At 40.6% G+C, this 13709-nt stretch overlaps 1 protein-coding gene across 19 annotated transcripts in view; it reads left to right on the top strand.

The window, feature by feature from the left end:
* The window catches only part of WNK2 (WNK lysine deficient protein kinase 2), a 206437-nt gene that overhangs the window by 154257 nt on the left and 38471 nt on the right, over positions 1-13709 (top strand). For all 19 annotated transcript variants that reach the window (XM_033926235.1, XM_033926236.1, XM_033926238.1 and 16 more), the window contains 3 exons: positions 1748-1793; positions 8794-8898; positions 12129-13195. In XM_033926235.1, coding sequence (XP_033782126.1) covers positions 1748-1793; positions 8794-8898; positions 12129-13195 — 1218 coding nt within the window. The remainder of the gene's footprint in view (positions 1-1747; positions 1794-8793; positions 8899-12128; positions 13196-13709) is intronic.

Here is a 13709-nt window from a genome sequence, read left to right as displayed (position 1 = left end):
CAAAAAAACTTAGCTTTGTAATCGCGTCGGGGAGGGAACAGAAAAGCCGACACGACCATGTTTCGTCACTAGGGCTGTCTCAAGGCAAACTTCCCCCCCTTTTTCCTTTCTACTGCATGTTAAAGGCTCAAACAGGTTTTGAAAATGACATCTTTGACAGTCTGAAGCTCCACATTTTGAAACGCTGCATGAATATCTTCAACATGGCTGCTCAGGAGCTAGCTGGATGTCTGGTTGCTGCCATTGAAGTACAATGTTGGACAAATCATAATCTAACACGCCTTTGTCAGAAACTATCTCCAGGGTGTTAATGTAGTTGGAACTACATTATTTTTTTTTTCCCACAAAAGGCTGATTTAATTTGTAGATCTTTGTTGTATCCTTTAAAAACTGGCCTCAGTTGGTTTTAATCAATGAGAAAACACCACCTGTTTCTGGATAGCAGCCAAGTAGCTTGACAGTTTTGTATACTTTCAGATGATTTATCTCCTCCACCCTGTTTGGGGGTCATCACATTAATTGAAAGGGCACCAATGGATGCCTTAAGGGCATTTTAAGTCTGCCTCAGTAATCTGGCTTTTGTGCACTTCAAGCAGAATTTTCTCCTTGCTGGTTATATCCTGTAAACCACAAGCGCTGTGTTAGGGCCACCGCATCCACATTTTTCTCTTGCCCACGGACCCTCTTTATAGTTTAATCTTGAGGAGCTGCATAAACGCCTTGCCAGGCCCTCTTTCGAGCATTGCCTTGATCACAAATCAGTTTTGTTGGTTGGACCATGTGATAAGGTTATGTAAGACTCCCCCCCCCCCTTATAGATCAGAAATTAGATTAATATCTGAGCATGCCAAACACTGTACTACCCCTTCCTCTTCCCCACCCCACTTCCTGTCTAGCTGTACACGGTACCAGAAATATTAGCCAGAGCTGCTTGAAAAGGCCAAAGAGCAGGGACCAGATGTTAACATTTTCTCCCTACCATCAGCCAGGTGGTGCTTTCTTTTTCAGCACAATTTTCCTGATCGACATCTCTCGCATATAGAAACATAGAAAATGACGGCAGAAAAGGGCCACGGCCCACCTTGTACACTTCTCCCTCCATATCCGTGGGGGTTAGGGGCAGAGCCAGCCCGAGAACATGGAAAAAATCACGAATAACTTTTAGGGCCGACTCTGACCCACTCCCGCCACCCTCCTGCCTCCTGATGGTTTAGCGGTGAAGCGAGGCAGGAGCGATCTTCCTATGCTCCTGCCCCGTGCAGAGCTGTCAACAGAAATGACTGCCGTGAGTTCCCCGTGGTCTCACGAGAGTACAGCGGGAACTCAAGCAGCCATTTTTGTTGATGGCTCTGCACGGGGCAGGAGCGTAGGAAGATCGCTCCTGTCCCGCTTCACCGCTAGGCCACCAGATATGGAGTGAAGAGGTCCGGGAGGCAGGGGTGGGTCAGGGTTTAGAATCTCGCAAATAACCGAAGTCGTGAGAACCAAACCCGTGAATTTGGAGGGAGACGTGTAAGTTATGATTTTTAAAGCGGGCTTTGAATATATTGTGAATAAGGAGAGGTTGAATGAAATAGACATCCTCCATGAAGTTTCCCAAATCTCTTAGAGCAAGTAGAGGTGCATATTGCATCTGAAGAGCATACTGTGGACACTTTTAAAATAACTTAGGGGAATAGTTATGTATGAGAAACAAATAGCTTACAGATCAGACAGAAATGGGAACTTTTGTGTTTTTCATCAATAGGAGACTCGGCAGAATCAAGCCAAGGCACCAGTCTATCAACAGAATGGTAAAATGTTTCTTTTTTGCTCTATTACTTTGAACTGTTTGAAGCAATGTTAATTGTACTGTTCTGTCCAATATATTTTTGAATGATTGAAGTAGTACCTGGATAGTATGTTATGACAAATCAACAAATCTCAGATACCAGGTCCCTATGGTGACTAAAAAATGCAGCCTGGCACATAAGTCCTGCAGCCCTGGGCATATGTGCACTTCACTGCAACAAACTTAAAATAATAATAATAAATAAAGTAAATTACAGTGCCTCTTGATGCAGACATGTTCTCTCAGAGCTCCTTCCCCCAGCACTGATCAGAAACAGAAAGCAAGACCAGCTTCCTCCTCTGTCGCTTTGCTAAAGGTAAAATTTGAACCACATGCTGTTTTCTTTCGGAGGGAAAGAGAAGATTCGGAGGCTGCTGCTGGAGTAGTTAGATAGGTGCTGAGAGGCTTTAGACTGTGGTTTCTGGGAGTGGGTGGACCAGGAGTTAAAATAGCAGCTAGTGGGGGCAGGCTGTCAATGAAGAGAGGTTAAGGCTGCAGCCTTAGCGTGTGGATGGGTGGGTGCGGTGGGGGTCCCATCGCACCCATCCTCCCTTTAGCAGCTTTAGCTTCTCTCCTATTGCCCCAGCAACTGCAGCCCAGAACCTTTCTACACTGTAGGTGGGTGGGCTGTGGAGAAAGCAGTGGCCTCTTCCACACCTTCCCTGCTACCGGAGAATTCTATGCAAAATTTTTGAAAATTCTGCATTATTTGTAGTACTTTTGCAAATTTTACCATCCTAAGGCTTGCAATCCCCTCCTGCCTCTTCTCTCCTTAGACTTTAGCCTCCCGAGTTCCATTTTTCAATCCAACTACAGTTCTCTCTCTCTCAACTCCCAGCAAGACCCCCTAATTCTGTCTGCCTCAGTCTTCTGCATGTGGTGCCCCGCCCTTTCATTCTCTCCCACCTCACCCTAGGCCAGGGGTGGGCAACTCCGGTCCTCGAGGGCCGGAATCCAGTTGGGTTTTCAGGATTTCCCCAATGAATGTGCATGAGATCTATTTGCATGCACGGCTTTCAATGCATATTCATTGGGGAAATCCTGAAAACCCGACTGGATTCCGGCCCTCGAGGACCGGAGTTGCCCACCCCTGCCCTAGGCACACACCCTAACTTATTCCCCGCCCCAGCGTACACCCCACCTCATTTTCTTCTTTGTCCCAGCTATCAATGTACATAAGAACAAAAGGATAGCCTTACTGGGTCAGACCAATAGTCCATCTAGCCCCGTATCCCATCTTCACGGTGGCCAAACCAGGTCAGAAGTACCTGGCAAAATCCCAAATAGTAGCAACATTCCATGCTACCAATCCAGGGCAAGCAGTGGCTTCCCCATATCTGTCCAAACCTTTTTTTTTTTTTTTTTTTTTTAACCAGCTACGTTAACCACATTTACCACATCCTCTGGTAATGCGTTCCAAAGCTTAACTAGTCTCTGGGTAAAATATTCCCTCATATTAGTTTTAAAAGTATTTCCCTGTAACTTAATGTCCCTAGTCTTTTTTTTCATTTATGACAGAGTAAAAAAATCAATCCACTTGTACCTGTTCTAGACCACTAGTTTCAAGTTTATTAGGATTTTATATACCGCCTATCAAGGTTATCTAAGCGGTTTTTACAATCAGGTACTCAAGCATTTTCCCTATCTGTGCCGGTGGGCTCACAATCTATCTAATGTATGTTATGACAGGATTTTGTAGACTTCACTCATCTCTCCCTTCAGCCATCTCTTTTCATCCCCTTTATCATCTTGATTGCTCTTCTTTTAACCTTCTCTAGTTCTGCTATATCATTTATGAGATAAGTTGACCAGAATTGAATGCAGTACTGAAGGTGAGGTCACACCATGGAGCGACAGACATAACATTCTTTTTTTTTTTTTTTTTTTTTTAATCTTTATTCCTTTTTATTTCTTTCAACAAGTGTACAATATTATTACAATTAATTCACATAACTCACTTGACATTCTTAAACAATATTATTATACATGTTTTAATACCCCCCATCCATCTCCCATCCCTTCCCATATCAACAAAATATTTCGTCCAAACTTATACATACTTATACATCTCTCTTTCATAATACAATTAATCTTACATTAAATCTGTCCCTCCCCCCACCCTTTCTTCCTCAAACTCTTTATTCATTTTATTATACAAAGTAATGCACAACAATATATATCTCATCATAGTACATATATCCCCTTATATTTCATAACAACATATTTCCAATAAATTTACCCTCTTTCCTTTTCTATTCATACCTATATACCATGTTTCTTATATCCATTAATCAGTTGAAATATACCGCTAGCTAACTAAATTATCTTATCCCCCCCACCCCACCCCATTTTTATAAATTATCCTCTAAGGAAAAAGAATAAATCTTAATCATTATAATAATCAATTAATGGCCTCCACACCTCTTGAAACCTTTTAAAATACCCCCTTTGTACTGCAAGAAATCTTTCCATCTTGTACATATGACAAACTGAGTTCCACCAGAAACTACAATTCAGTCTAGAACAGTCTTTCCAATTAGTTGTTATTTGCTGAATTCCCACACCAGTAAGAATCATCAATAATTTATTGTTTGCTGCAGATATTTGGCATTTGGCCCTCATACACATTCCAAAAACCACTGTGTCATAGGATAATGCCACATGACTCTCCATCAATATGTTGACTTGATCCCAGATTGATATCCAAAATGCCTTGTTTATGATCTCTTTTTTAAAAATTCCTAACACCTTATTTGCTTTTTTTTTTTTTTTTTTTTTTTGTCCACTACTGCACATTGGACAGAAGGTTTTGGCATATTGTCTACAATGACACCCAGATCATCTTTTTCTTGAGTGCTGATAACTGTTCTGGGTTATTCTTCTCAATGTGCATCACTTTACACTTGTCCACATCAAATTTAATCTGCCATTTGGATGCCCAGTCTTCCAATTTCCTAAGGTCCGCTTGTAATTTTTCAGCCTGCATGTGTGTCATCCGCATATTTAATCACCTCGCTCATTGTTCCAATTTCCAGATCATATTAAGTTAAATAGCAGCTGTCCCAGAACAGATCCATGTGGCACACCACTATTTACCCTCCTCCTTTGAGAAAAATGGCCATTTAACCCTACCGTTTGTTTCTGTCCGATAACCAATTCCTAATCCACAACTGTAAACTGCTTAGATTTTAACCCTGGTTTTATAGTTGGGGTATATTAAATAAATTGAACTTGAACTGAACAGTGCCTCCTATCCCATGGCTCTTTAATTTTCTCAGGAGTCTCTCATGAGGAACTTTGTCAAAAGCTTTCTGAAAATCTAGATAACACTACATCAACTGGTTCACTTGTATCCTCATGTTTGTTCACACCTTCAAAGGAGTCGAGCAGATTGGTGAGGCAACATCTCCCTTGGCTGAACCCATGCTGACTCGGTCCCATTAAATCACATGTTCCACAATTTTATTAAATTTTACTCTATTTTGCCTAGCTCTGAAATCAGCTCTGTAATTTGCCGGATCTCCCCTTGAGTCCTTTTTAAAAAATCAGTGTAACATTGGCCACCCTCCAGTCTTCAGGTACTACAGATCGCTAACTGCAAATCAGCAATTTCATGTTTGAGTTCTTTTCACTATCTCTGGGATGTATATCTAGTCCAGGTGATCACTTGTCAATTTGGCTTAGTACATCTTCCGGCTTCACCGTGATTTCTTTCAGTTCCTCCGCATCATCACCTTTTGTAAACCATTTCCGGTTCAGGTATATCTTACATCTTCTGTAAAGGCTGAAGCAAAGAATTCATTCAGTCTCTTCCCTATGACCTTATCTTTCCTGAGCACCTTGATCATCCAGTGGTCCCATGAATTCCCTCACAGGTTTTCTGCTTCTAATGTACCTAGAAAAATTACTATGAGTTTTTTTGCCTCTTTAGCAAGTTTTCTTTTCATATTCCTTTTTAGCTCTCTTTAACTTGGCCAGTGCTTATATCTCCTTTTATTTTCTTCATTTGGATACTTTTTTTCCATTCTTCCAAGGATGTTTTCTGGCTCTAATAGCCTTTTTCACTTCACCATGCTAGCTCTCATTTTCTCTTCTTCCACCTTTAATACCTGGAATGCATCTGGTCTAGTCTTCCATGCTGCTATTTTTAAATAGAATCCATGCCTGGTTTGCAGTGCTAATCTTTTCCACATATCCTTTTAGCTTCTTTTTAAGCATTTTCCTCATTTTATCATAGTGGCCCTTTTGAAAATTAAATGCTGCTGCAGTAATTTCTTTAGCAACATCACTTCAGATATCGGCTAAAATTTGATCACATTATGATCACTGTTTCCCAGTTACCTCCTGTACTATGCCCTGCATTCCACTAAGGACCAAATCTAAAATAACTCTCCCTTTTGTCGGTTCCTGGACTAGTTGCTCCAAGAAGCAGTCACTTAAGACGTTTAGGAATTTTACATACAAACCTCCCTGATGTAACGTTTATCCAGTCATTGTTGGGGCAAGTGAAATCATCCCTTAACCAATAATTACACCCCCCCCCCCCCCGCCAGTATTAACATAAATACCCATTCATGCTCCCACTTTTACTAAGAACAAAACAGAGCATAAGCAAAAAATAATGTGATGAGGAGAAAGACTTCAGTTCAGCTTCATAGGTCGGAAAAAAACTCCCCTTCATATCAATGTTTCAATTGATATCAATATTCAGTTCATGCTCCAATTCAAACATCAGTACACAATTCATGCTCAGTTCCAACAAATAGTTAAAGCCTGTTTTTCAAAGCTGTTTGTCAATGAAATGTGTAACTCTGGGCGTTTTGAGACCTCTGCGCCATTTTGTTTGAGATTGCAACGAATCCTGATATGAACAGAGTAGATCCCTGGCACAGCCAGGAGGTGAAACGAGAAATCCCTGTTGGATTTGAAGCTTTGGACTCTGTGGATGGTAGACATGGAACCAGAGTTTGGATTACAGCTAAGTACTCTTTGGATTGTTGCATCTGGTGTTTTGGACCTTGAATTTCATCATTAGTGAACATAGTTAAAGCCTGTTTTTCAAAGCTATTTGTTGGAACTGAACATAAATGGATTTCCTGTCCTATTAACCCTCTTTCTTCCTCCCCTCTTAAAGTCAATCAATTTGTACCTTTGCTTAATCTTTGTTAACCGCATAGAACTTCACGGTATTACGGTATATAAGCTGTTATTATTATTATTATTATAAGCTGTGTATTGATGACTGGATTGAAGAATGAACTTAAATATTGATATGAAGGAGGTTTTTTTCTAACCCATGAAAATAAGAACATAAGAAGTTGCCTCCACTGGGTCAGACCAGAGGTCCATCCTGCCCAGCGGTCCGCTCCTGCGGCGGCCCATCAGGTCCGCAACCTGTGAAGTGGTTACTGACCACTTCTATAACCTACCTCAAGTTCTATCTGTACCCCTCTATCCCCTTATCCTCCAGGAACCTATCCAAACCTTCCTTGAACCCCTGTACAGAGTTCTGGCCTATCACATTCTCTGGAAGCGCGTTCCATGTATCCACCACCCTCTGGGTAAAAAAGAACTTCCTAGCATTTGTTCTAAACCTGTCCCCTTTCAATTTCTCCGAGTGACCACTAGTGCTTGTGGCTGCCCACAGTTTGAAGAATCTGTTCTTATTCACTTTCTCTATGCCCTTTAGGATTTTGAAGGTTTCTATCATGTCCCCTCTAAGTCTCCTCTTCTCCAGAGAGAACAGCCCCAGCGTTTTTAACCTGTCAGCGTAAGAGAAATTTTCCATACCTTTTATCAGTTTAGTCGCCCTCCTCTGCACTCCCTCGAGTACCGCCATGTCCTTTCTGAGGTACGGCGACCAGTATTGAACACAGTACTCCAGGTGCGGGCGCACCATTGCGCGATACAGCTGAACTGAGATGGTGATTTCTCATCTTCACATTATTTTTCATTGTGTGCTCTTTGTGAAGTATGAATGGGCATCCATGTTAGTACTGGAAGTGTAATTAGTTAGGGGATGTTTTGAGAAACACATTCTCTTTCCATGTTGAAGACAAGTAATTGAAATCACCCATTATTATACTGTTGCCCATTTGCCAACTTTTCTAATCTCTGAAAACATTTCTTTACCTGTCTGCTCAATCAGACAGTAGTATCTCTTCCCCACCCTTTCCCATGGCATACCCTTAAGTTTGATATCTCTCTCCCCCCCAAAGGTGTCTACTCGGTTGCCTCTCTCTCATCCCCATCGTATGTACTCTGAGCAGCTGATGCTGGCCCTCCTCAGCAGAAATTTACAACAGGAGGGAAGAGGAAGTGAGCTGCTGTATCTTTTGTCACTTCCCCCTCCTCCTGTCACACAGTCTTTGCAGGGGAGGAGGGGAGAGACCAAATGATGGCCGCTTTGCAGAATTCTGCACAATAAGAACAGAATTCCCTCCAGGAGTACACCTTAATAACACGCTGTGCATCACCTTGAACATTTATGACTGTGCAATTCTTATAAATTTTATAAATTGTATCAAAATAGAAAAGGGGCTTTGAGGGGTGTGGAGAAAGCCACGAACAGTTGCAACTCTGAGGTCCAGGTTCTGACGAAGTCAGTAGCCTGAAGAAATTGCCCGACTCGAAGAAGGCGGAAGTCTGCTACCACTTTAGTAAGCGCCAACATAAACGCAGGTTATTTCCCGTGAATCCTAATCGATGCAATGGAACTCCTTATACTAATATGCATTAGTAATGTTAGCATGCATTACCATAGTAGCACGCTTCAGGAAATCTAGCTATTAGCTTGTCATACTGCCTGCTGATATAGTTCTTAAGGTCTTTATTGACAGAGTAAGACTTCTGTAGTTACCTACAGCCTAAAATTTGATAGCACCTGAATTGTCTTAACATATGAACGTTTCTTCTGAAATAAGGTGATCACACTAACTTTGAATTTTATTCTTTAAATTTAGTTTTGCATACTGGAAAAAGGTGGTTTATTATATGCCCCGTTGCAGAGGTGTCTGAATGCTCTACAACAGACGCTACAAATACAGAGCCGTCCAAGAGCATGAAAGGTAATGTGTTGGCATCTTACCAGTTAAATATGCTTATGCAAAATGGAGGCTCAAATGGAGGCATCTAATACTAATTGAGGTTAATTTAATTTAATTTCTTATATACCGCGAGGTTCTAAGCGGTTTACAATAAAGATACATTAAGATACAATATAATAAGTAAGTAGAGATAGGTACTTGGAAGTTCCCTAACTGTCCCGAAGGCTCAGAGTCTAGCTAAAATACCTGAGAAAAACAATAAGTGAAAAGTAAAGATGTGAAATGTAAAGACAGAGATAGAAACAAGATATGAAACATCCCAACAATATTTCATTGAATAAATTAAAATTAGGATTAAAAGTAGAAATATAATAACGATAAAAAATAAATAAAATATATAAGAAATAAATAAAAAGAGTTCCAATCAGAACAATGGATCAGATGTTAGAAGATCATAACTACATGCCAAGGAGTGAAGCTGTTATGTTCCTTGAGTCCTGAAATATGGTTACTGCAACTAGTGTGATTTTGGTTAGTGTAGCATAAAGAGTAATACAGCAGTGCAATGTTCCTCTTGTCACTGAAAATGAAGTCTGGACCTTTGGTCTTTACCAGTTGGTATTTCTGTTACGTTTAAGTACGAGCTCATAGTGCATTATGAAAGATTCTATTGGACCCTTCTGATAATTGAAAGATGACTATATAGAAATCGGTGGTGCTGAGCTTCTAGAAATATAGCTGCTCTCACTTTGAGTGTCCTTAGGTTTCCCTTGTATAGCTCTTCCTGCTTCCCAGGATGCTTTACTATGTTGGGCCAGCTCTGAGGTGCAAACATTCACTCCTGCAGAGGGCTTGCTATGTAACGCAAGATGTCTACTAGTAAAAGTGGAGTGCCTCGGATTACCTCAGATGCCTCAGGGTTGAATTGTCTCTGATAGAGTGGTAGGTGTATTCACAATTTTCAGATCATTTTTATTCACTTTCAGACTTTTTTAGTTTTAGGAAGTGATTTATAAAATTTAACGCATTTAACACATAAAATTTTAACTAATGCATTTAAACTTCAAAGTTTTATGCTTATAAAGTTGACTTGGTGTATGTTCAAATGTGCAACATTTTCTAAACCTGAAACCAATATTCATCCCTAACTTTGGTTAGAGGGGAAATTGGTATTGGATTGCATATAGAAATTTATGTGCATTGGTGCCTAAATCTCAACTGGACAGGCTAGCTGGGTCTTTATATCAAGTTTCAAGTTCAAGTTTATTAGGTTTTTATATACCGCCTATCAAGATTATCTAAGCGGTTCTACAATCAGGTACTCAAGTATGTTTCCCTACCTGTCCCGGTGGGCTCACAATCTATCTAGCGTACCAGAGGCTATGGAGGACTGAGTGACTTGCCCAGGGTCACAAGGAGCAGCACGGGGTTTGAACCCACAACCCCAGGGTGCCGAGGCTGTAGCTCCAACCACTGCGCCACACACTCCGCCATCATTTACAGAATTATAATGGGTAAAGATACTACTGGTACATGAAAATGATCTTGCCTTTGCTCTACCAAGGTAATGCTCACTTATTTCTTTAAATACATTTTTTACCTAGGTTTAATTTTAAAAAAGCTTAATAGAAGTCTATTAAAAGACATGTTATGTGTAGCTGGATTTAAGATAGGGTCATAGAAACATAGAAATAGATGGCAGATAAGGGCCATGGCCCATCTAGTCTGCCCACCCCAATGACCCTCCCCTACCTTTCTCTGTGAAGAGATTCCACGTGTCTATCCCATTTGGCCTTAAAATCAGGCACGCTGCTGGCCTCAATCACCTGAAGTGGAAGACTATTCCAGCGATCAACCACCCTTTCAGTGAAAAAGAATTTCCTGGTGTCCCCCGTGCAGTTTCCCACCCCTGATTTTCCACGGATGCCCCCTTGTTGCCGCGGGAGCCTTGAAAAAGAAGATATCTTCTTCTACCTCGATGCGGCCCGTGAGATACTTGAATGTCTCGATCATGTCACCCCTCTCTCTTTTCTTTCTCAAGGCTTTGCACCAGTGTATAAAGGCAGACTATATGCATCAAGGTTGTCCAGCAAAACCTAAAGTTGGAAAAACTGTGCGTTGAAGTTTTTCCCATAAATTTGATTGTGCTTGATCAGAGAATTTTTTTTAAAGCCCATCCTGGGGTCGCTCAAAACCATTGCATAAAGCTCTGTTTTTCTTAAAATTTGCTATTTTTGCTCAATGGAGCAAATTTCTTGGTATTATAGCTATAACGTTTGTTTTTACACATTGCAAAACATCTAGCAGTATTTTATTAAATGAACCTTTTAATATATGCATGTTATTGTGGAAAACAGAAATTTAATAGCTAAACACGTACACTTTGGTGTAGTCATCTACCAATGGCGTTCCAAACACTCAAGCATTCAATGTCTTATTGAGTTACTTGGGCTAAAGCCTGTGATGCTGTTGAACTCCTTGAGGCCTTGTTGCAACTAACTCAATAAGACATTGAATGCTTGAGTGTTTGGAACGCCATTGGTAGATGACTACACCAAAGTGTATGTGTTTAGCTATTAAATTTCTGTTTTCCACAATAACATGCATATATTAAAAGTTCATTTAATACTGCTAGATTTTGTTTGCATGTCTTTTTATCAATGTATCATTGCTGAGTGTGAAAACAAACGTTATAGCAAGAAATTTGCTCCATTGAGCAAAAATATAGCAAGTTTTTTTAAGAAAAATTGAGCTTTATGTAATCACTGGCTTTGAGTTATCCCAAGATGGGCATTCAGAAAAAATTTTAAACAAATGTTATCAAGCACAATCAAATTCATGGGGAAAACTTCAATTCACAAAGTTTTTTTTTCCCCCCTAACTTTAGGTTTTTCTGAAGAACTCTAATGTGCCCATGCTTCTCTTTCGAAAAGTGTCTTGATATCGGCACCTGATTTTTCCATAGTAAATACAGATTTGAAAATGCATTCTTTGGCAATTCCTCTCGTGAAAAACATGATCCAGGGCCTGAATTCCATTTTACCTAATGAAATTGCAGGTTGCGCTAATTCCTCGTTCCTGTATCATGTAAGGGATAGACGATTACCAATTTATCTCATTAGTGGCTCCAGAAATTCTTTTAATATCACTCTAAGCTCCTCAATGGTCATGTCAAAAGACATTCATGGAGCATTTCAGCAATAACTGACTTTGTTCATGTAAGAATTTTTAGGTACTTTATTTTTTTACAGATTCTGAACAGCACAGAGATAACCGAGAAGCACTTCCTACGGTGATGGAAAAATCTACTGTCAAAACTGATCAGCAGCAGTCGGTTCAAGCAGACAGTTCAGATGGTTTGGGTGGATCACTTGGTCCTTTGCAATCAACTACAGCCACACTCCTTATTGCAGCATTATGTACACAGTCTGACATCTTGGCTGAAGATATTGACAAAAGCCAAACAGAAAACTCTTCAGTGCTGCCTACTGTGAAAGAAGAGCATGAGATCCCAGCCTACAGTTCTTCATCCATTGGGAAACCCTCTAATGCCCAGCTTGCTAGAAAGTCTACCATTCAGCCATTTGAACAAATAAATGAAAGCACCCCTATTTCTTATTGCACAGGAGGTCCACAGCACTCGGTTTCTACAGCTGTCACAGAAGAGCATAAACTTTCTGAGCACACTTTTTCACATCTGTCTAAGCCACCAATCCCACATACACCGAAGAGCAGTCCTCATATTCCAAATCAAGTGCAGTCTGAAGCGGTTTGCCATGCTCAGGGAATTAAGGATGAATCTCAACCTCAGAGCCCTGACCAGGTCTCTTCAACAGTGTCTCAGCAACCTGGAACAGAAACCCAGTCAGTCGGTATCAGCACACAACAGTCCTATATAATTGAATCTGACGGGGAAAGACCTCCCCGAGTTGAGTTTGCTGATGACACAATAAAAAGCTTGGATGAGAAGTTGCGCACTTTACTGTACCAAGAATATCTTCCCAGTTGTCCCTCTGTAGAAACCCCCAGCAACGGTCTTCCCTTAGAGCAAGCTGGTGGGGAGATCTTTCTTTTGCAAACTGTCGATGAAGATGTCCACCTCGCACCTGGCTTGAGCCCAAAGGCATCTGATGTTGAAGCTCCATCTGACTTCAGTGGTATTCATGTAACTCCCATGGAAGGACATTTGCTTTCCACCCTCTCAGGAGTACAACTTCATCGGCCTGTATGCTCAAATAAAGAGGAAAAGAAGGCAACACCAATGTCTTCAATGATAAAGAATGCAGTCGCAACTTCCCCCAGATTAGTGAAACAGAAAGTAAGTAGTACTTCTGTTTATTAAAGAAACTTTTAGAATCGTGCATTAGTCATGATCATGACCGTCGGTGTCTTGTACGTAAACATTACATTACATTAGTGATTTCTATTCTGCCATTACTTTGCGGTTCAAGGCGGATTGCGAAGTTGTTGGGGACAAACATTGGCATTGTATGATGTAAGCCCAAATTTTATGTATGATCTCTGTGCTAGCACAGCTGGTCTGCTGTATCCTGAGGACAACAGCCAGCTGGGAATTGCTAAAACAATTGGGAGGGAGGGGGCAATAATAACTTGGTACATGCCTATTCATTTAATTAGATGCTGTTATTTAAATGCTCAAATCCAAATTAAAAACCCAGCAAGTATACAAAACGTATGGTTTGTATCTAGCTTAAGTGGCTATCAGAATTGATTTGCACTTGTAGGAAAGCAGGCAATTATTGAAGTAAAAAAAAAAATCCCCCTTGATGTGACAATATAGCACCGTTTAAATAATTTTGTAAAGCAGTCTC

This window comes from Geotrypetes seraphini, chromosome 17, assembly GCF_902459505.1.
Source record: "Geotrypetes seraphini chromosome 17, aGeoSer1.1, whole genome shotgun sequence".
Taxonomy (NCBI): domain Eukaryota; kingdom Metazoa; phylum Chordata; class Amphibia; order Gymnophiona; family Dermophiidae; genus Geotrypetes; species Geotrypetes seraphini.
Note: the sequence above shows the minus strand (reverse complement) of the source record. Positions and strands in the feature narration are given on the sequence as shown.